At 37.0% G+C, this 23,118-nt stretch overlaps 2 protein-coding genes and 3 long non-coding RNA genes across 8 annotated transcripts; all 5 read right to left on the reverse strand.

Moving 5' to 3' along the window:
* Window positions 1–253: 253 nt before the first annotated feature.
* Window positions 254–3,308, reverse strand: LOC147518972 (replication factor A protein 1-like). Of its 3 annotated transcripts, XM_086594821.1 has the most exons (13): window positions 3,117–3,304; window positions 2,866–3,015; window positions 2,359–2,632; window positions 2,183–2,273; window positions 1,973–2,097; window positions 1,802–1,889; window positions 1,587–1,716; window positions 1,321–1,478; window positions 1,127–1,247; window positions 850–1,029; window positions 676–768; window positions 501–578; window positions 254–416 (listed from the first exon to the last, which is right to left on the reverse strand). In XM_086594821.1, exons 2-8 carry the CDS (start codon window positions 3,007–3,009, stop codon window positions 1,359–1,361), a joined length of 972 nt encoding a protein of 323 aa, XP_086450947.1. In that variant the 5' UTR covers window positions 3,010–3,015; window positions 3,117–3,304; the 3' UTR covers window positions 254–416; window positions 501–578; window positions 676–768; window positions 850–1,029; window positions 1,127–1,247; window positions 1,321–1,358. The 3 variants fall into 3 exon arrangements, with proteins under 3 accessions (XP_086450947.1, XP_086450948.1, XP_086450949.1); XM_086594822.1 differs by lacking the exon at window positions 850–1,029; XM_086594823.1 differs by lacking the exons at window positions 254–416; window positions 501–578; window positions 676–768; window positions 850–1,029; window positions 1,127–1,247 and having other exon boundaries at window positions 1,380–1,478; window positions 1,587–1,622; window positions 3,117–3,308.
* A 2,306-nt stretch (window positions 3,309–5,614) lies between these two features.
* On the reverse strand, window positions 5,615–7,012 carry LOC147518973 (uncharacterized). The gene is made up of 3 exons (XR_015214167.1): window positions 6,529–7,012; window positions 6,301–6,421; window positions 5,615–6,202 (listed from the first exon to the last, which is right to left on the reverse strand). It is a non-coding gene; the product is annotated as an uncharacterized LOC147518973 (long non-coding RNA).
* A 607-nt stretch (window positions 7,013–7,619) lies between these two features.
* On the reverse strand, window positions 7,620–9,625 carry LOC147518974 (uncharacterized). Its single transcript, XR_015214168.1, has 3 exons — window positions 9,555–9,625; window positions 8,103–8,246; window positions 7,620–7,991 (listed from the first exon to the last, which is right to left on the reverse strand). It is a non-coding gene; the product is annotated as an uncharacterized LOC147518974 (long non-coding RNA).
* A 12-nt stretch (window positions 9,626–9,637) lies between these two features.
* Window positions 9,638–12,535, reverse strand: LOC147518975 (uncharacterized). Of its 2 annotated transcripts, none has more exons than XR_015214170.1 (5): window positions 12,423–12,535; window positions 12,122–12,332; window positions 11,899–12,035; window positions 10,768–10,863; window positions 9,638–9,751 (listed from the first exon to the last, which is right to left on the reverse strand). It is a non-coding gene; the product is annotated as an uncharacterized LOC147518975 (long non-coding RNA). The 2 variants fall into 2 exon arrangements; XR_015214169.1 differs by having other exon boundaries at window positions 11,899–12,038.
* Window positions 12,536–12,600: 65 nt separating this feature from the next.
* On the reverse strand, window positions 12,601–16,533 carry LOC147518976 (uncharacterized). Its single transcript, XM_086594047.1, has 5 exons — window positions 16,297–16,533; window positions 15,098–15,327; window positions 14,263–14,380; window positions 13,796–14,192; window positions 12,601–13,622 (listed from the first exon to the last, which is right to left on the reverse strand). The coding sequence occupies exons 1-5, from the start codon at window positions 16,531–16,533 to the stop codon at window positions 12,601–12,603; spliced, it is 2,004 nt and encodes a 667-aa protein (XP_086450173.1).
* Window positions 16,534–23,118: the final 6,585 nt, after the last annotated feature.

A 23,118-nucleotide genomic window follows, 5' to 3' on the forward strand; every position in this document is an offset into this window, starting at 1 on the left:
ATAAGGAGCCAAACTCATATCTAAACTTTGCAGAAAACGAAAGAGGCCGGTTGCCTCAAACACAACATGAATATAATTCTCGACCTTCTAAGCCCTAGTTGCAAGTCCAAGCAACCTAACATGCAATCATATATTAGAGTCCATTCCACGATCTAAATGCAGGATGAAAAGGGAATCTCAATCCCATTTGCATTAGAGTTTCAATTTAAACAGCATATGCGTGCCACCCCTAGTATTATATATATGGGAGATAGAAATACAAAAAGGAATAAATTGTATAGTATGATAACTCAACAACTAAATCACAACGAATCAGTCTCATAAGTGAGAGTTATTCATCTAAAATAACTTATATAGATAAGACAGTACACTCCTAGCCAACTTCCACAGTTATCCGACTATCATCAATTTTACTTCTGCAAACAAAACAAATTAATTTTGCTTAGTAAGTGATATGTTTATGTTGTAGCTGGTCCTGAAAACTTTGATATCATACTTACTTTATAAGTTGTCCTCTTTATTCTCTTTGACTTGTAGGTCAAGGTAGAGCGATCATTAGGAGCGTCATTTGTATCAAACTAAAAAAAAAAACATCAGAATCAATAATTTAAATGTAATACGGTGGGGAAATCATATTATAATATTAAAGTGTCATATAAGTAAGCTAAAAGGTACCTTTGTATTTGTTTTGTCAGAGGTTACCATCTTGGAAATCAAGACGTTTTCTTCCGAGCAATCATTGTCTTGCTGATCAATAACTATTTGATCCTGCAATACATAACAATTAAGTGTACATTACAAAGAAAAATTACCTTTTACGCATAATAGTAAGTGAGTCGGATACTAAACCTTTTGGACATTCTCATGTATGCCACCAATCTGAATATCCCGATTTATGTGAAAGATTTTGCTGACAGTAAATGATTTATTCTTATCTTTCAAATTGAATGGAGTTATTTTAATTTCAAAAGTGAAAGATACTCCTATCAGTTTCTTCAATTCTTCTTTGATCAGTTCAGAACCATTATCCTAAACATAGCAACAATATAGTAAGTAAGAACTATAGTATAGACGTCACATTCGTTAAAAACAATATTCTAATAACACCGACAATTTTGTTTTTAACCTGTTTCTCCATATCAACCAATTTTTCAACAGGATCCAATATAAGCTTTTCAGCAAGTTTGTCAAAAACCACCAATGATATAGAGTGTGTTGAGTCTTCAACTTGGATTCGAATCATATACCTTTCAAAAAGGGAAAAAGATGTTAAGTATAAAATATGATTCAATGATTTACAATAGGAGTTTTAGCTCAAACCTTGGCTTCACATCTGTAACAAAAGTATGGCAACCATCTCACCAATCATTGTTGTCTTTGCGTATCACTTTTCTAACACATTTACCGCAGCTATAATAAAAAGGCTTAAAATCATGTAGCACTTCACAAATTTTTGCTTTACACGTGTACATTGTACCCTGTGTTTGTGAAGAAACACAAAGAAAAAAAAAATTATGGTAATTATTTTTCAAAGAGTCAAACAAAAAAGAGTAGGTAAAAACAAATTGTATAAGCTGTTTCCTTACCATAGAAGGCTTTTTATCCAATGCACTTATCATATCCTGCAATGTTTTTATGTCAAGATTATCCAAAACATCATCGTCGTAAGATGATACAAATGGCATTGTTAACAACTGAGTCTTTTTCCCCTCGCATCTATAAAATGTATATAAGTACGCATGTTGGTAAATAGCTAATGGGATAAGTAGCTTTCAAATTTATTAGAAGGACAATATATTACTTGATAATTTCTTCCAAAGGGCGTGCCTCTGGGATGTCTAAATCAATATAAACCTTGGTTGCAGTTGTAGATGACAGAGCGTATACACCTGTTTGGACACATTTGATTATGTTGATAACTTTGTACCCGAAGTTAATTATGTCAAAGCAAAAAATTTTGTAAAATATGTACCATTGAAGAAGGTCACACTGGTGGATGTAATAACTACAATAGGAGCAATATCAAATGTTCGAATATTATCTTCTCCGATTTCGAGACTTTTTTTCTTCCAAAGTGTAATCTTCAATTGATGACCTCTACATAAATAACAACAAATTTTCTATTATAATTTTCTATATGTTATATATACAAATGAGCACTATCTATTAGAATTTTTTTTACCTTTCATTTTGTATGATAATATCCCTTCTCTTAGAAACGCTTGGTGTGCCTTCCTTAATGTAGGACATAGATATCAGAATCCCAATGACATCTGTAATTCAATAACAAAAAGTGTATTAAGGTAATGAATACATTGTATAAGTTTGTAATGCTAAAATTCTGTCATGTGTGATTACCAGTTGCATTTTGAGTTTCTTCATAGCCAGAACTGATGGCATTGAAAGTCTTGAAGGAGAACATATACATTGGGAAGTTGTTGGATTGGTCATTCATCAGTTTAGCAACTGTATCCCATTTGAAGAATATCCTGTGTATATTGTTAACAGGACGCAAAAATTTTTTCGCAGACCCTACATTAAAATTTGTGATGATACAAATGTTTCCTTCTTGGAGAACACGCTCATGTTTAAGAGCATCTTCTTCAGGAACAGTAGCATGCATCTGATTGCCCTGTATAACATAACTAACAAATTAGCAATTTGGTTTCTAATCCAAATGGTTCTGTTTATTGTAACACCTAAGATGTTTGCAATGACCGTGTGTCTAAAAACCGTTTGAAACGATCGTTCATAATTAGCAAGCTGTAAAACGTTTGCAATGACCATTTGAAATTTCGATAACTAAAGATGTTTAAAAAAAAATATGGTATTCATTGCCAAAAGATTAAAAGGAAAGATACATACATGGGTATCAAGTAATATCAAGTCCAAGCTTATGCGTTTATCACCATCTTCAAAGTCAAACACCTCCCAAGTTCTTGTGATTCTAACCATAATTTTCCAATGTTTCTTAGACCTATCAAGCTGGTCCAATGAAGTTGCCGCCATTTCGATCTACAATTGAATAACAAATTTAAAAAATATGAAGAAATGAATCAACATTATGAAATTTATCTGAAGGAAAAAGTGTGGAATGGAGAGAAGCAGAGGAGCACCTGGAGAGTCTTTTTTTTTTACTATTGGGAGGGAACCATCTGAAATCTGTCAAAGGCACGTCCATTTAAAGAGAAAAGAGTGACGATTGAGAAAAGAGCGAAATTTGAAGTGTTGTGACGATTGAGAACAAAGCAGTTGGTAACTGCTATACTGGGTCGGAAAGTTCGAGAATAGATATATTGCTGTAACTGCATTTTATCTTGTAGTTTTTTCTCAATTTAATGAACGTAAATTTTATCTAGTGGAAAAGGTAGTTATATAATTAAATGTCTTACGTTTCAATATAAAAAAAAAAATAGATTGGAAGTTATCGAAATGGCACTGTATTTTGGAATGAATTTGTTTTTTTCCATGAGTTGGGGCAGAGTATTTGTGTTCAGTTATGTGTAATGCACAATCGAGGCAGATACTACAATTTTCGCCTAAGTAAAACGTCGTGTAGGCGGTAGCCATTATTAGGATGCCTCTTTGGAGACGGAATTCTCAACTGCAGGTGTGCATAAGTTGTGTGGTACATTTGTGGTTTAAGAGATAAATTAATACGGCATAGTTTCTAATGATGAATCCTCATTGCCATTAAGACGTGGAGTCGGATCAAATATCAAAAACACCTCCCTAGAGGAGCTGCCAGATTGGATAAGTAAGCGACAGAGCTTCCATATTTTGGTCAGAACAGAATGCAGTAACTTGAATGCCACCAATATCCCTTCGACTGCGGGGGACGGCACGTTGGTATCGGGGAGTTTTTTTTTTTCTTTTATAAATGTGGTTATTCCTTTGAAGCCAAAGGTGCCAGCATGTGAAGGTGAATTAGCATCCATCTCACTGCCAAAATATTTTGTTTTTGTGGAAGAGCAATATACCTGCACCTAACCTCATTGTCCAATATCCTCAGCAAATTACAGTGGAAGTCAATGGTTGTCTGATTACAATTGTTCATGCTTATTCTTTGTATACTGGTAGAAGACAATTATGGAGAGAACTCACTCTCATTAATCAGTCTAACTTGCCATGGCTATTGATTGGTGATTTCAATACTTACTTAAGCCCTCCCTAGAAGAGAGCTTAAAGAGGGCTGAAGTTTAAGGAAAAGCGGCCATAGAGCCGATCTCTCCCATCAGTCAGATAGATGCGATTGTTAGAGATTCAAGATTCCCGTTTGGACCGAATAAAGCGATTGAAAGAGGAAAGACCGATTGATAGAGGTTGGACGGATAACCGTGTTACCAGATGAGCTGCTTTGCTAGACATGTCTAAGAGTTGAACCTTAGGTGCTACCATGGAGAGACCAGGTCTATCCAGCGCAATCCTTCTTCCCTTCCTGAGTTGCTATATCTTTACATCGAGAACGGTGAACTCACAAGTGTAAGAACAGACTTATGGGGTAATACAGGGAAGCCTTGGAACATTTAGGGTTATGTTTGTAGTACTTGCCTTAGTTAGAAATGGAATGGAAAACAGTGTGTAGAAAAATGGAATACATCAGGATTATCAGCTTTACCTATCATATTCTTCCCACTATGTTATTGGAGTTGAACTTTGAGAGCTTAGTTGAGAATTCTACTGCTCTAAGCCTGTTTAGAAGCTTTCCTTGTTTGCTAACATTGTATGTTGCGGTGAGTTCCAGTTCAGTAGATGATGGTTATTGCAGAGCGATTTTTCTGGACAGCATACCCTTTTGGGCAATGGCCGTCGTTTTTGGGAATGTATACCACATGAAGAGATCATTTTTGCTCGGCTTATAAATTTGGTGTTGAGTGGGTTCCTAGTTCTTTGGCTTGTACGTTGCACAGCCTAATCTATTTGGATTGGTAGAGTTTACATTTAAAGAAGTGCATAAGAGTAACAACAGATATAGAAGTGTAGTTTACAGTAATCCATTTTCGCAAGTGGTCTAGTTCTTCCAGAGCTTCATGGCCATTACGACCCTTATGACTAAACTTAATATCAAACTTATATCAATATTTTTTTTTGCTTCCAAATTGATTTAAAGACACCTTATGAGGACCAGTTGTAGTAAGGTAATTATTTACTTTCGTCATGGCATGTCCCCCAATGTGTTAGGTGAGTAGTTGTTTTGGTACCTTCTTTTCAAATCAGGGCTAGGACCTCCACTGTTGCTCTGTTAGGACTTAAAAGAATCCCTGTATCCTGCAGCATGAAAACCGTTGGCATATCTAGCATTTGGCCCAACAATGAAGTAAGTTTTGTCTAATTCGTCCTCAGTTGTGCAGGTACCCTTTTCAACTCTTGCGTCCCATGAAGTAAGTTTTGTCTAATTCATGTAAACACTCATAGAGTTGACTGATCAAACAATAAATACAGAAGGTATAAGAGAAAAAGCAATCAAGAATTGAAATCAATAAAATTAAGACGCTACAACCGAATAAATTGCAAAGTGAATGAATAAGTTACACAATTGAAAACATAACTAAAAAAGCAGTGAGCATAATAGGCAAATGATGAATGTTGAAAAGTAATTAAATTACAATGGAAGTTTCATACAGTAAAAATTACAACATTAAGTAAGATCATTCTTGATCCATAATGTCATACATAACCATTACATAATAGAATTTAAAAGTGATAATGTCATACATAACCATTACAGAATAGAATTAGTCAAGACTTACTTAATGGATCAATCTAACATCTCCATGCATTCTGAAGCACTGGAAGTTTTGACAAAATTTTCATAAGGAAGTCGATGTGTAGTAAATGGTTCACAGTTTTCATAAGGTAGTCGATCTGCAGCGGTAAATGGTTCATAGTCTTCTGGTATATCCGAAGTTCTCTTAGCCTTTATGTAATTTAGCCGGAATTTGTAAATGTTCATGAAAGGATCTCTTTCAACATTCCTTTGGCGCCCATAAACTGGAAAGCCTTCTTTATTGTATGCATTTGTTGAAACATGACCATTTTCTTGCCGCATACAATCAGTATAATCATCATGTAGCAGGAAGACACTGTTGGCTATTAGTGCTTCATCTGGGCTAAAACTGGATTCATCAGTTTTAACTTCGAAAACAAATGATAATCCTATTAGCTCATCCAATATGGCCCTTATGACTTCTGAACCTCCTTCCTAAAATGAAGTAACATCAATTAGTCGTGGAAACAAAAATGTGTGACCAATCAAGTTATTGTGAACAGGAAAAGCAAATGGAGCAATCAAATTCTAACCTTTTGATTCAGTTGAAATAAATCATCGAGAGGGATCGAAAGAACCTTTTCGGCTTGATTGCCAAAAAGAAAAATTGATGAGGAAAATGTTTGATCCTCTACTTTAATACGGAGGCCATACCTTATCATTAAAACATGAGTACATAAAAGTATAAGTTTGTATGTAGACAATAGTAAGGCAGAACTCTATACCAAATAACCAAAATACACGATAATGAATAAAAATACCTTGGAGTAGTGTGAGAAACCAGATCATAGCATCTCCCACACCATTTGTCATCAACTTTTTGGCCGCAGTTTACACATGTCCAACAGAGAGGATCAAAGTTATATATAACTTCTGAAACTTTAGCTTCGAAACTATGAATCGAACCTTGCATTTTACTTTGGCTAACAATTGATTTATTCCCCCTTAACATATCGATAATGTCCTTTAAGGATTTTCTGGAGGTGTTGCCGCTGGTCTCCATCACTTGAAAAGTTAGTAACAACTATCGAATCAAGCATTCTTGTTTTTTGACAATGGATATACGTTTTTTAAACTAACTGTGAGAAAGGTTAATAGCGCCGAACCGTTGCGAAGCAGATGTGAAGAGCTTTGAGGCAGTTAGGACGCCGATTGGAAGAGTTGGAAGGCTCTAGATTCTTTAAGGCGAAGAGGCGCGTTATTTTTGGAAGGGCAACGGATAGCGGCCACATATTGCATAATAGAAATGTCCAAAATCTGTGTGGGATACATAAGGGGACGCTGAATGTAGCCCATTAGAAGTAACTAAATTATATGCTGCTGCTGAAATGTTTTGTCAAATAATAATAAGTGCTATTGGGGGATCAAAAACATAGATATAATGAACCTGAATAATAATAATAAGTGCTATTGGGGAAAAAAACATAGATATAATGAAGAGGTAGTCGTAAACTGGAAAAAAAAAAAACACAGTAATATTTATTTTAATATATTCTATCGAATAATATAAACAACCAAGCTGGAAATGAGTTACATTGTTTTTAAACAGTATATTATATTGTTGATTTCTTTAACGACCAATACACGTAATCTGCATAGATTGCATTAGTTTACCCCCGCTTATATGTTAAGATCTTAGTGTATATAAGGTCAACAATAGTCACACTATATATAGGAGTATGAGAGAGATGATTGTCCCTGGAATATGTAGAAATAGTCCCACCATCATTGCATACCTGCATATATATACATATATGGAAACAACCAAGCTTTCCTTAGACTCAATTTTAATGATAGTTTAGGGAGAAATGCGAGAATCATTAAAAGTAATAGTACACTTGTTAAATGCTCATAAAGAATTGATATTTTTATTTTGTAAATCTAGTTGCCACTGTACCCAAGTAACTTCTGGGTTGCCTACATACCTGGGGGATTAACTGTCACCCCACTTACGGATAAAGCGACACGTAGTTCTTTTATCATACAACTAATATGGTTACAATGTTCATGTAGATGTAACGGCTCGAATTAGTTAGTTCCATGTAGAATTTCTGATGTGAATCCAAGATAGCCCCTATTCCACTCCTTCAAGTAGTGCAGTCTGTGCATCGACCTTTTGAGAATGTGTTCACAAATGGGTATGAGTCGACGTGTTTTCATAACTCCTTTTGCATTTAACGTTGGCCGAGAAGAAATAGAATCTTTAAGCATCATCTGTAATTAACTGAAAAATTTGCACATCAGAATAAGCTATGTAGAAGAGAATCATAATATCATTTACAGGGAACAGATACATCTAGGGTTGGTAAGATGAGTAAAATCAAAACAAAATTACCTGATACTGTACATTTATTTCCATCACATAAGATTCGATACAATTGCAGCAAATGAGCGATGGTGTAAAAGTATATCAAAGTCTTTGTTTGTTTGATTTCCAAAGCCGGCTGAAATTGCATTCAGTCACCAGACTGTAGGAATACTGCGTAGATAAGCAATGCATAGAAAAACATATTAAAGTTTTTATCCGAAGCGTGTAATGAGAATAAACAATCTATAAGCAATTACTATTTAAGAAACAGTTAAATAATTCATATCAAAATTGTTATTATATACATAAACCAATAACTAAATGTAGCTCATTTTTTAAATTCTTTTTTCATAGTGAAAACTGAAAAAGCGGTTTTTTTTTATAAGGACCATCGACAAAAGTGATAAATGACATACACAATTATAATGGAATGTTCTACTCTAAACGTTCATACCTCTAAACCAAGGCAGAGAGCATGTATTCAATAAGAATTAAAATTTTAGACTATCGCAGAAAGAATACTGCGAGCTAGAACTAATTGTGAGACACCAATTGAAGTCGCCGATAATTGAATGAATGCAACAATCTCTACTTTAAAACCACCATTGTCACCGGGTAGCGGTTGCTGAAGAGCCTCATGGTGCATTTCGACTGACTTAACTTCATTGGTATATCCAATAGTGCCAAAGGTGTTAACCATACCAGGTTTGATCAAACCCGTGCCGACATGACCAACTCGACCGCGGTTCCAATACTACCAATCTTGTAAACATGCTTAAGTGGGAGACGTAGTGGCTTGTCTGTGGGTCTATTGGGTTCTGAGATCAAGTCAAGTGCCTCAAGGAGGGATGAGCCCTTGGAACAATCAAGGTTGGTAGACCTTTCAATCATGCTGTCAATCTCAAAATCAGAGATGGGAACAAAGGGTATTTCATCGTATGTACTCAACCTTGTTCGTAGGTAGAAACTCCCGTGAAATAAGATCCGTTAACCACAGAGGAGAATTCCTCCATTTTTGTGTAACCAATGTGTTACTGTAATATGCTTTCTTAGCCTATTAGGATGTATATATAGTTCAAACTTCAAAGTACCTAACCCTTGGTTAAACAAATGAAGGAATATCAAAGTTTTAGGATTGGAGCGATGGAAATTTGCAAGGCGTTGGCCTATTTATAACTGCAGCACCAAGCTCTGGGCACCTGGTTAGTTAATGTATCAAGTTAAGGTTGGCAATATTGGACACCTGGCATTGGCTATAGGATTGGCCTATTTATGTATATACTTAAAAGTCTAACAAAAAGCTAATTAATATAAAACGTAGTTCACCTGCATTCACAATATATTAATTAATAAACTACTTATTTTGTTTTTGAGAAACTATAGTTTCACTAAATTATCAAACTAAAATATAAAGCGGAAAGCAGTGTTACATTGATTATTAACTAAGAACTAAAAATGAATATATACAAATTAAATTACCTCGCGAGCTTGAGAAACAGGGAAAGCAGCCGTGAGTGATTCGAGAAAGAGCTAGAGAATCACAACAAATCCACATTTGTAGCCTGAAGCAGAAGAAGCCGTGAAACCAACAACGCTTTTCACAGTGGACCCAACCAAACTTGGATAACTTCTCTCTCTTTCAATCCCAACACCCTTCAACTTCTCAGCAGATGGATCTGTCCATTTTTGGGAAATTTGAAGTCGATATGAGCGAGAAAAAGCTCTGTGATTGAATTTTGAAGTTGTGGGGCATCTCGAAGTGAGTTTAAGATCTATTCTAGTGCATTAACCTTCCATTTTAGGAACAGAAAGTTAATGGTTTTAGAAGGTTTCTATAAAGTGTATGAGCTTTATACATGTTACACATTGCCTCATCATACATGTGGGTGACAACAGTTCAGTCGTTTCAAAGGCCCAGACTTCTATAGCTTTAGTCACATAATCGTGGGAATCTTGCTTAGATAAGCAATGTAAAATATATATATATATATATATATATATATATATATATATATATATATATATATGAAAGTTTTTCTCCATATCGTGAAATGAGACTAAACAATCGAGAAGCAATTACTATTTAAGAAACAGTTAAATAATTCATATCAAAATTGTCATTATATACATAAACCAATAACTAAATGTAGCTCATTTTTTTAAATTCTTTTTTCGGAGTAAAAACTGAAACAACGTTTTTTTTGTTATAAGCACCATCGGCAAAGCAATCATGTTGTCAACATCAAAATTAGAGATGGGAACAAAGGGTATTTCATCAGGGCTTTACTCAAACTTGTTAAGGTATTTAGAGACTCCCGTGAAAATTTCCTCATACCAAGCCTTAGAAGAGTAGTGGCACAGGAAAATTTAATTGGTTTGAAGTGTTAACTCGTGTTGCTTATGTCATTGCTGTATATAGAGGTTGGGTGGGTTCTATCTGTTGATCACAGTATATGCTTGCGAAGGCTGCGATAATTACTTATTGAATAAGATTTTTATGGTGCTTCCTAAAGTAACTTGTTTATGACGTTCGTAAGCATGTAACATATACAAAATGGAAGACAGAAGTCAAAGCCTATGTTTATCATTTTAACCTAATAAATCCTAGCCACCACTAACATATTGGATGAAATATAAAAAAGGACGATGCTTCAGAGCTGAAGCAAGATAACCAGAGTTTAGCGATTCTTACCTGAAGCTTTACTGGATCAGGGACTGAGTTATCAATTATGCCAACTGAACCCTTGATCCTGAACTGCTCCCAAGAGTTGGTAAAGTACCAACATATCTGCAAACAACACGATTACAATGTGAAACGTATATACCACAGCTTATAAATTGAGCCATAACAATCACTATAGACAAAGGAATAGAGAATTCGGGATGTCTTTTAGAAACTATGCAGTAGAGGTGCTTGTCGATCCAAAGCAAGTGTTTGTCAATGACAACACCACCTTTTCTGATTGTCAGTTCTCAAGCATCTTTGAAATGACAACACCACCAATGTTGTTGTTTTTTTCATTTATAAGTTTGTAATTTATTCTCATTTCTATGTTTCTACCCGGTAACGGATGAGGCCCCATCATCAGTTTATATAATTTATACAGCAAGGCAATGGATCTACATACGATATTAAGAAATATAAGGAGACATGTAAACCCCCTTATAAGATTTTTAACATTGGATTAAGTGGATGTTGTGAGCACATCTCGAAATTCCCAAGCTTCCTAATACCACACTTTCTCTATGGCCACTTTGAGTTTCTCGTTTAGCCAAGGAACTTCTATTCTGAACCAAGACCTTTTGCAATACATTTGACTATTACCCGCAACCATTCAACTTAAATTCAAAGTTGTCAGACTTCACCACAAAACCTACAAATACGTATATTTCTTACCCGCATAAAAATGTCAATGCAACTCAAAGACTCCGCAAGAATAGAAACTGCCAGGGGGTATTGGCACTGATAGTATAATTCGGGCTGCAAATGTACATATATTAGCATACATCAGTTTAATGGAGGGGGAAAAACATTATATTAGCTCCAACTGGAAAAAACTTAACAGAGGCGAAAAACATCATAAGTCTTATAGCATAAGATAAGAAACAAAGATGTTATAACATTAGGATTTTGATAGAGCTAATATTAGTAGTAACAAATAAAAATTTACTCTGCATGATTGTCATTTATGTTCTAATAGATATAAAGATAACAAAAAAGTGTCATAGCATAGAAATCAGAACCGTTGCACAATATTCAAGATCCTACGATAAGATGTAGCCTACATTAACATAGTTACATAGATATGAAACGAAATCTTACATCAGGACGGTGATTCAACAATGTTTGAAATGCTTCATGCTTTCCAGCACTCGTTGCGCTCTGTATAGGCGTTCCGAGACTTGAGACAATGTTCACCTCAGAACCTCTAAAAAGTAGTAGTTCGAATAACTGGTTGCCTGCTGTGATAATACCAACCCAAGTTAGTGATTCAAAGCAATAAAGAACATCCATTGAAACAAAAAAATTGGCAAAGGAAAAAAACCTCTTTCAGCAACATAGTTCAATGGAGTAATGACTGCATCATCTGTTGTATTAGGATTGGCCTCCTTATCTATAAAGTAAAGTGAAGTGGCCAGAAGCGAATTTTATACCTTTGAGAATATTATGGGAGGCCAAATAAAAGAAGAGAAGTTGGATTGTATTTACAAATGTGAGGGTTGTGACTGATCAAGCGACGGCATCAGACCCAGAATCTGTTATAAAGAAAACCCATGATAATTTCACTATTTAAAAATAATAGATAGCAATATGTAAAAATAATTTAACTATTTATAAAGCGTTACCTGTAGGCAAATTATTGAAAATCTCTCTGTAAACAATATTTTTTGTATAACCTAGTTTCTCACTGCCAGAGTGATTGATCAAAATTTTAAGTCCATCAGCAGACGACGTCCGTCCGTGATCTGGCATATATACCGGCGTGTGAAAAGACGGGTTTTGACAAATAAACTCCAACATATCTCAAAGTCGACCACGGCTCTTGTTTATCGTCATCGCAAAACATATCTTAACTGGAAATTGTAGACGTCTCAAAGTAAAAGGCCAGCTCGAATCAGATGAAGACAACACTATCCTCGGGATCGGTTCCCTATTTCCAATGTGGCTACCAGTTAAGATTTCTGCCTCAAAAGCTCTCGTTCCTAAAATGGTAACAATCATCCTAGTGCCATTACAAAGTCCTCTACTCGGGTTTAAATTTCTAAGCAACATAATCGGCACTCCAACTTTTAGCTGAAGAACATGTGTTGGCATACCAGACATTTCCAAAGTGTTAAGAAATTCAGTAGGATACCAAATATCCTGATCTTCAGTTGGCATGGAATCTGAACTAATCGAGTCAGCACTCAAATACGTATGTGAATCTCCAGGTATGAGAGAAATAACATGAGCATTTATGTCATCTACAATCTGATTTGTCGTAGTCAGGATGCATCTATTTTGCAAATAGTCAATATGTTTATATTGCTGTTTCAAATCTTCATAGATGGTTGAGACTATCTGCTTAATAGGATCAGGACTGCAAGGAATAAGATATCTATCTGGTATTTTAATCCAACATGGTTCATCCTCATCCTCAAACATCCGAATTGCAGGCAACTTCCCTTCTCCAAGTCTCAATATCCATTCTCTGAACTCTTGCATCGACTCTGCGCCAACACTGTCAATCTCGGTATCTCTCAATCTCATATTAGTGGTTAATGTATAAACTCGGCAGTGCTCCCAAATGTATGATCTATTTACTGATGCTCCAACAATTGTTTCTCGGGTTCCACCCCTAACCACAGGAAGAACTTGTCTGAAATCTCCTCCAAAAGCAACTGTTATCCCGCCAAAAAGCCTATTTTCTGAATTAGGATTTATTCCACGCATCAAGTCTCTGAAAGTTCTATCAACTGCCTCAAAAGAATTCCGATGGTTTAAAGGAGCTTCATCCCATATTATGAGGCTAGTTTTTTGTATTAGGCGAGCTAAATGTGACTTAACTGGAATGTTGCAACATGAATCATCATCAGCTATGACTGAATTTTAAACCTTGAATGTGCGCTTCTTCCTCCGGGTAATAAAAGAGAAGCTATCCCGAGGGGCGGCACCACGGAACTATTTCTCCTCCTTGAACGTAACCTTGATATTATTGTCTTCCACAAATAAGTTTTGCCGGTTCCTCCACTCCCATAGACAAAAAAAACCTCTCCCTTTTTCGAATGAACAGCTTCAACGACAACATCAAAAATAATATTTTGGTGAGTATTAAGCCCACTGTGCAACCTAGAAAAATCAGATGCAAGAAGATCTCTGTCAAAACACAGTTCCTCTCTCAACAAACTATTACGCGGGTGTTGATAGGATGAAGAATCCGGTGATGGCATGCAGAAGTCTTTCAGCTTTTTTCCATGGCCGCTCAGAATTCTTTCAATATCTCTCAATGCTAAATTTTTAATTTCAGCCTCACTAAGTTGCAAAGTAAGATCCCTTGATTCCCTCTGTTCTCTATGCACAATATCATCAGACAATAGTTCCCAATGCCCACTCCAAAGTTCAAGTGGATTTGTGACCTCACAAAATAACAAAAGTGTGACAAACAATTCACGTAAAGAACCGCCGTAGACCAAGAACCCCTCCGACCAAAGTTTCACGCCATTCTTGATCATCTTCTAACAATCCCAAAGCTAAGCATGCCGATTTAAAATCAGGATATGTGACACCATTTACTGTCCGAATATCTTCGTAGCACCGTGGACCTCTAACAACATTTAATAACAAACGAAGATAAAATCTTTCTCCGGATGTTGGATGAGCATAATATAATCTTCCAATTTTTGTCCCACTTGCCCTTCTTGTCCATATTTTTTCATCCTTGTGCCAAACCCATTTAATCGAAATTCGACATAATTGAGTTCCTAGCATCTTCATACAAAGAGTTTGTATCTGACCACTCAGAACATAGTTTTCTGGACATTTGGCCTATTGACTACATCAACTGTGTGGTCTCTATCATGGAAGATAACCATATGTTCACCTTCTAAATGGTAGGAAAGTCTCTCTACAGCCGGTTCACGGAACTGAATCGGGAAATTAAATATCCGCCAACATGCTTCGTGAGCAGATACATATCTACAATCAAGATAAGTTTTGATTTCATCCACTTCTTGAACGGTAGATTGTTCCGCTGGCTCGACATTAGATAAATTCTCTTCAACCACAACTGTAGCCCTATCACTGCCTTTGTTTATGTACTTGAATAAATATTTAACCGATCTCCCCCGGTTGCAGATTTCTACATTGATATGAGCATCAAACTTTACGACCAAGTCTCTATTATAGGGCACTACGAAACCATTGCTCAACTGAATCCCACTCTTCGTAGCTGTTCTTAAATCGTCTTTTCTTTTATACGCAGCAAAACCGGCATCATCAAAAGAAGTTTCACTGCAAAATTTCTTTGGAAAATGCTTAGTACATTTTCCTTTTATCGCGTAAAGGTGCATCACTCTTCAATAATCCACATGGCCCATGCATCATGAACTGAACAACATGTTCATATCCCACTGGATCAGCTATCTTATCAGGTAGTTCTGCTGAAATTATTTTGTCAACATCGGTAATGGTAGTTGGCTTATCATCACGATGAAGAAACAATAGGATGTCGCATGCGGCGGTCCCCTCTTCGAAATTCTCTTTGTAAACCCGCTGCGGGAGGGAAAATTATATAGTTAATATAGTATGCTACCTTAAGAAGTGAGAGTGTAGCATAAAAAAACGTGGTGCGAGAATCTATGATATACGCAAGAACCCGACCAAAGCTACCGACCACGCTTTAAGTCTTTCATGATTGCATCCAGTTTCATCTTGAAAACGTGCAACAACATCGGCCTATCCTCGCCTTACGTCCGTCTATACGTTTCAACCCTCTCTTATTTCACGCCAATTTGGATTGCAGGTAAAATGTAATAAAAGATCCGGTGTGCCGCCCATCTACAAATAGCAATGGCATCCCGATAATTACAGATCTTATATCGTGGACCACTGTAAAATGTCAAAGGCAAGACAATTCTCTTCCCAATGTATAAATTTGTAGTGTCTCTCTGCAACAACCGCATCCATTAGTCCATCAGATAGCTCTGCTCGACTTTGGATTGATTATCTCTAAACCAAAATAAGCGATCTTCTTCAATGCAAGCATAAGCATCTACAACATATCTTTGAAACAACCCGACCTCCACGGATCAACGCCTGACCTTCTTCATACCTCTGGCTTTGAATCCTATACGCATAGAATTCTCTCATCGCGACCGCTTTGGCTTGGTAGTCCTTCCTCCACCAGTGTCACGATAAGGGATTTTGACCATAAACCCATCCTCCCCATAAGGAAACAAGAATGGATATTGCATAGCCATAAAACTTGGATACAAAACACACCGATTCTTTTCAAGCCGCATCCTTTCTATCAACAATAATATCCCGTCCGTCCGTTGTGTTCCAAACCGTTGCCCACCATAATAGCGGCAACCTCGGGACGAAGTTGGACGGTTATATTGCCTTGCATCCCTACTACGACTTCCAATAATCCATGAGACTAACATCTAAAAATGACATTGCTTTGAAACTGTCTCGTGCCATTCTAAAAGTTCGTGCAAGATGATTATTGTCATCTAATACCTTTATAAGACCTTTAACAATTTCAGGATCCAAGTTGTCCTCCCTGTCATCCTTTCTGAGTGAATTCAACCTGTTCTGTACCTCATTTTGCGTATCATGGATGTATAACTGTGCGAACTTGGGTTTATATCCTTCGCTCGGTAGTAAAGTACCAAGCCTATGATAATTATGACCTTTTAGCCGAAAGGAATAGGGTCCCCGGCCTTTATTTATCTTCCTATCTACCTCCCCACCCATTGATGTAAAAGCAAACATCATATTGTAAGCGATATTTCTCCCGAATTCTGCGCGTTCTTCTTCCTCCTCTCAGATTCTAAAAAGTTGACCCAAAAAGTGAGGTGGGTCTTTTAGTAAAGGTAATTGGACTTTTCCCGCTTGGCAACAAATCGAAAAAGATGGACGACGCGGCCGTTTCGATTTCTGGTTCCTTTCTTCATACCAGGCAAATGCTCCACAATGATTGCAGATATGTTCCATTGGCCCCAAATAATGCGTCTCCAACAGATGGCCTATAATGAAATTAAAAAATTAAGTCATATCTATGTTACCCATACATAACTCCATAACTAAAAAAAGAAAATAACCCATTAATCATACCTGTGTCTCTTTCATTATTATGTGAACATCCATTAAACTGTTCATCTCGCAAAGTCACACTAACTCCATCATTTGCAACGGTGCAACCATGTGTATGGCTTGTGGTTGTTGTAGTCGTGCCATCCGCACAAACAACAGTACGTGAATGTAAACAAACCTTAGGCGTAGAACGTTTAGAAATCGGTCGGGACCTTTTATTTAAGTGCCTATTACATAGACACTCAATCTTCCTCTTGTTGTATCTCTGTCGAAGAATACTTCGACGAAGGAATCTCGACTTTTTCGCCTCCTCCCTGGTAACAATATTCATTTGTGCCTGATCATTTAGAGTCTGTGTATGATGTAAATGATAAATAAAGGGATGGAAAAGGGGTTGGAAAAAACAACAGATTAGAAATCAGTGAGGGATTGAAAGAGGGAGGGATCAAGCATTTTATACTCAATTGTTGCAAAGCTTGGGGAAGAAAATAGTAAATGAGTGAAATGTACACTATGCGGATTTTAATGTTATTTTTTGCGAGGGAAGAAAATAGAGAGTGAGCGAAACGCTTTGTGGTTTTTAATTTCTTTTTTTCTGCGAGGGAAGAAAATAGCGGGAGCGAAACGGTACGCTTTGCGGTTATGAATATACTTTTTTTTTTGTCTCTTTTTGGTACGCTTTGCGGTTATGAATATATATATATATTTTTTTGTATCTTTTTTTTTGTTAAGATGACGTGGAGCTATGACAACACGGTAAAGGACAGCCCTTTAGTAGTGTTAATAGATTGTTGGAGTTATCCCTCACATGAGGAAGAGGAAGAGAGAAATTGGTACTGTTGTCTGAGCGCGCACGTGTTCAGATTGGTAGTGACCAAGACACACCCGCGCCCTTGCCGTGAAAAAGAACATAGGTTTTTTCAGCCCTCTCACGAAACATGTCTACTGGAAGTTTTGAGATAGAAAAATAAGAGGGTGCGCGCTCTCAGATTGGCCTTGTCAAGAGCACGCCCACGCTCATGCCTTAACATCTTAAGTTTCTGATTTTTTTATAGTAATGCGGAATTTCACAGACGCGCCAAAATTTCAGATTACTATAAAAACATAAGTTAGGTTTTGGAAAACCAAGTCTTGAATAAAAACTCAATTTTGAGAGCAATCAAAATTGAGAAAAAACTCTTGCAAAGAGAAAAATTTGTACGGAGAGGAGTGATCTAATAAGGTGAAGAGACTTAAAATGAGTAATTGTAATCTTCCTTTCCATACTTATAAAAATATGGGTGAACTAATGTTACCCCCCTACTAGATGAGCCAATTAGGATTCCCCACTAGATGGGAAATTAGGGTCTCCCCCCTAAACACACGGGCAACTTGGTTTGATAGTTAACTTTCAAGTCAAACAACTGAAAATGACTTAAATGCCCCCACCTAATTAAAGTTGAATATTTTCTTTTTGAAAATAACGAGGGCATTTGTATAATTTTCAATTGTTTGACTTGAAAGTTAACGGTCAAACCAAGTTGACCGTATATTTAGGGGGGAGACTCTAATTTCCCATCTAGTGGGGGGGAAATCCTAATTGGCTCATTTAGTAGGGGGTAATACTAGTTAATCTTAAAAATATTAGCTCTTGTGGAAGTAAACATCATTGGCCGAAACACAGTACATCTTTGTGTTGTTGTATGTTTTACTTTTTCTAATATTTCTATTGCTTGTTTGTGATAGTTATATCCATAATTTAGAATTATAGTTGTTGGTTGTAGTGAAAGATTAGATTTTTTATTGGAGTAGTAGATTGTCCAAGTGTAAGCTATCTTAGTGGGGATAGATTGGCATATATTGTTTTTGTCAACAAGTGGTATCAGAGCCAGGTTGGATTAAGCCCAACAAGGTTGTTATCTAAATCTTGCCCAGAAGGTGTTTGATAAAATTCTTGAGATGAGGTTTGAGTTGAAATAGCTTGTTGAGATTGACCATTCTGTATACTCGCATGACTAGTTTGAATAGAGTTAACTATACTATTTGGAAAGCCAATATGAAAGACTTGTTATATTACAAGAACTTGACACAACCCGGCCATTGAGAATGGAGGAGTAAAACCAAACACAATTGTTGCGGCTGAGTAGAGCAAGCTTGACAAAAAAGCAATTGGGTACATTCGACAGTGAATTGATGACAGTGTCTTCTCCTATGTATCCCAAGAGACTACCGCTTTTGGCTTGTGGAAGAAACTCGAAAACCTCTATGAGAGGAAGTCGGCCGGAAACTAGGTACTACTCATTAAGAAGTTTGCTAACACGAGGTACAAAGAAGGTTTTTCGATGTCTGAGCATCTTAATGAAGTACATAATACCATCAATTAGTTGCATTTGATGAAGATTGATATGAGTGACAAAGTTGAGGCTTTGTTCATATTAAACTCTCTACCCGACAATTGGGAGACATTAGCAGTTTCTCTTAACGGAGCCGCTAAGGATGGAATCATTTCCATGGAGATGGCTACCGGGGCATTGTTGAATGAGGAGATAATAAGGGGTTCACGAAGCAACTCCTCTCACTCAAAGATCTTTGTTACAGAGAAGCAGGGGAGAGGTAAGAGAAGAAAACCATCTCATTCTAGAGGTGATGACAAAAGCAAAGCTAGGGGTGAAGCTAGAACTCCTAAGGCAGAAAGACAATGTTATTATTGTGCCACCAAAGGTCACTTCAGGTATGAGTGTAAAACACTGAAGAGGGGTGAAAAGAATAACTGTGTACATGAAGACATGGTAAAGAGGAACGGAAGCACAAGCCGAGATACTGCCGTAATAGCAGATGATGATCTAGTGGGGATTATGTCAAATTGTGGTGAATGCTGTGTTAGTACCTCATGTCAGGATATAGAATGGGTGATAGATACAGGAGCATCCTATCACGTCACACCGCATAGGAGATTCTTCACTGTCTACAGCTGTGGTGAATTTGGTGAGGTAAAGATGGGTAACATTGGAGTCTCTAAGATTATAGGCATTGGGGATGTTCATGTAGAAACCAATGTCGGCTACACCTTAACACTCAAGGATGTAAGACATGTCCCTGACATTCGGCTAAGCCTAATTTCCACAAAGAAGTTAGATGATGATGGCTTTCAAAACTCGTTTGGTAACGGGGTATAGAAATTGAGTAGAGGTTCTATTATAGTAGCCAAAGGGAAGAAAACGTGCTCGCTTTACAAGACACATGCTAGTTTGTGTAAAGTAGAGTTAAAATGCAGTACAAGAAGAAGCTTCCTCCGAACTATGGCATAAGAGACTGTGTCATATGGGAGAAAAAGGCATAGAAGTTCTTGCCAAACAAAAAGCCTTGCCGAACATAAAAGGTACGCTTTTAAATAGATGTACTTATTGTTTGGTTGGAAAGCAACACAGGGTGTCTTTCCAAAGATTCCCCTCTCACAGAAAGGACAATATCCTTGAGCTAGTACACACAGATTTATGTGGTCTTATGAAAGTGAAGTCCCACCTGAAGCCCGTACTTCTTGACTTTCATTGATGATGCGTCAAGAAAGATATGGGCATATAGTCTGAAGACCAAAGATGAAGTACTTGGCATGTTCAAGACTTTCCATAGCATGGTGGAAAGAGAGACAGGAAAGCCTTTGAAGTGTATTCACTCAAATAATGAGGGAGAGTACATTGGGCCGTTTGAAGAGTATTGTAAGAGTCATGGGATTCGTCATTAGCAGACCGTTCCCAAGACTCCGTAACATAATGGTATAGCCGAGATGATGAACTGTACCATTGTAGAGAGGATGAGATGCATGTTGTCTCACTTTAAGTTACCTAGAAGTTACTGGGTAGAAGCAATGCGCACAGCCGTACATGTGATCAACCTATCGTCTTCGAAGCCTCTAAATAGTGATTATCCATATAAAGTATGGTCAGGCAGAGATGTAGATTATAGATACTTGAGGGTATTTGGGTGCAGAGCATTTGTTCATATTTCCAAGGATGAGAGATCCAAACTTGATGACAAAGACAAGCAGTGCATTTTTCTGGGTTATGGGGATGAGAAGTTTGGCTACAAACTTTATGATCCGATCAACAAGAAGGTAATCCGAAATCGAGATGTTGTGTTCTTGGAAGACCAAACCATAGTAGACTTTGAGAATGGTGAGAAGCCTGAAGCTTTCATTGATGATCTTGTTGACTTAGAACTAGAAGTTCCTACTGTGGAACGTGCAGAAGGCATTGAGAATGCAGATAATCATGGGTTTGAAGCTCATGATAAGAATCTTATTGCTCATGATGGGATAGAACCTATTGATATAGAAGATGCAGATGAAGTGCATGAACCACCACCTGAGCAAGCAGAAGTGCATCATATTGAGCCATAAAAAGATGGGGTAAGGAGGTCTGACAGAGAGAGACAAGCTTCAACCAGGTATCCACTGTAGGAACCGTTATGGTTGCACCTAATGATTTACGAACCGCGAACACCCACGCGCAGCGGAATAAGGGGTGTCCACGGTTTGGTTAGAAATGATACCTTTAGATCGGCTTCTTATCTCTGAGAATCCAAGCTTTACGAATCCGAATCAACCTCTTGATCTTCTATTATATTCCTATCAATAGAATGGACAATGTGTGGGCAACGATTTACCACCCTCTTCTTTCTCTCTTTCCTTGCCTCTCTTTTTCAAACAATAAATAGTGAATTCGACCAGGAGAGAAGGGTTTCTATTTATAGGCTATAACAGGGACTAGGGGTGGGAATTTGGCCCTAACGACCCTAACCCGGCCTTGACTGACCCGACCCTAAGCCCTATAAAGCCCTCACAACTAAAGCCCTCACAGAGTTTAGGGCAGGGCCGGCCCGACCCTAATGCCTTCTAGTATAGGGCTAAAGTTCTAAAACATAGGCCCGACCCTTATTTAGCCCTCATTAGCCTGGCCCTAACCAAGCCCTAACCGGCCCTGTTTCACACTTTCACTATAAATACACATACCATAATTATCCAACTATTTGTTAAATATTTTCAATTAAAATAATATTGTTCTTCGTAATTTATCACTTACACCCAAGGGTACTTCCAATAACTTGTCTTATATAACAAAAACTTGTCAACTTAGCAGCTATGAAGAACAATGAGCACTAGCCTAATAAAAAATAAAACTTTATTCCTTTGATCATCAAGTCAAAGTCCATAACTTATTATTCTCAATTTCTTTTCCCACTTACTTCTTATAAATTATATTTTTATTCACATCCAAGCCAAGTCTAGAACTAAAGGTTTCCATCCACACCATTAAAGCGAAATACAGAGCAGACATTTGTAACATAGAAACCAAAAACAACCTTCTATCGAGGAAAAATGGCATTTGTAATCTCAAACCTTTCTCCATCACTTGTTCAAAAGCCAATATTTTCATTTCTACATAAAAAGCTTGAATCACTTTTAAATTAGAAGAAAGGTAATATTATATTTGTTTGGATCTATTATGGAAACAATTTATGATATTGGAAACAGTTTAACAACTTCCCTGGCCCTTAACCAAAGCTATTATGTTTCTTCTTTATATCTATTACTTCTTTCTTTAAAATGATAATATAATTATTTGTCTATGTATTTCAATGTTGAATGTAATTTTAGTGAGGTTTGAGTACAAGGAAGAACAAATTCTGAACTCTCGATGTACTTCAGTTCATTCAATTGTGGATGTGCATTTTAAATTGTTGGACTTATCCAGAATTATTACTAGATTGATGGGACTTTGAGTTTGTAGATCATTGTACATTTTTGTAATATAAATGAGTTTTAAAACTGATGTAGTAAAAAGAAGAAAATATATAGGCCGGTCTTTAAAGCCCTACTAAAAGTTCTTTAAAAGAGGGCTTAAGGTAGGGTCAGGGCTTGAGATTTAGACTTGTGACTCGGCCCGACCCGATCCTATGTTGATTTTAGGGTCAGGCCGACCCGGCCTTAATATCTGAAGGGCTTTAAATGTTTAGGGGTCTTTAGCCCGACCTCGCCCATTGCCCACCCCCTAACAGGACCATGAAGAGAAATTAGGGTTGGGCCTCCTAACGGACTTGGGCTTCCCATGTTCGCCCAGAACACATGGCCTAAGTCCGTCAACAAATGGCTTATTCCACTAAAGGTCATTGTTTGCACTACCACCCTAATCTAAAATTACGTGTTACGTTTGGGCTCCATATTATATGCTTGTTGATCTCTCCGGGTTTAAGATATCGAATGCCCATTGA

Source organism: Coptis chinensis, chromosome 2 (assembly GCF_015680905.1).
Source record: "Coptis chinensis isolate HL-2020 chromosome 2, ASM1568090v1, whole genome shotgun sequence".
Lineage (NCBI taxonomy): Eukaryota > Viridiplantae > Streptophyta > Magnoliopsida > Ranunculales > Ranunculaceae > Coptis > Coptis chinensis.

What these genes read in the sequence shown, in the direction of transcription:
- LOC147518976 (XM_086594047.1), bottom strand. Translation starts at nt 16,533, where the DNA reads ATGGGTGGGGAGGTAGATAGGAAGATAAATAAAGGCCGGGGACCCTAT. An exon ending in TTACGCGATAAAAGGAAAAT is followed by an intron (nt 14,381 to 15,097) that starts GTACTAAGCATT and finishes AAATGTTGTTAG; the next exon opens with AGGTCCACGGTGCTACGAAG. An exon ending in CTATGGGAGTGGAGGAACCG is followed by an intron (nt 13,623 to 13,795) that starts GCAAAACTTATT and finishes GCAACATTCCAG; the next exon opens with TTAAGTCACATTTAGCTCGC.
- LOC147518972 (XM_086594822.1), bottom strand. Translation starts at nt 3,009, where the DNA reads ATGGCGGCAACTTCATTGGACCAGCTTGATAGGTCTAAGAAACATTGG. An exon ending in TGATATTACTTGATACCCAT is followed by an intron (nt 2,633 to 2,865) that starts GTATGTATCTTT and finishes TATGTTATACAG; the next exon opens with GGCAATCAGATGCATGCTAC. An exon ending in AGAAACTCAAAATGCAACTG is followed by an intron (nt 2,274 to 2,358) that starts GTAATCACACAT and finishes ATTGAATTACAG; the next exon opens with ATGTCATTGGGATTCTGATA.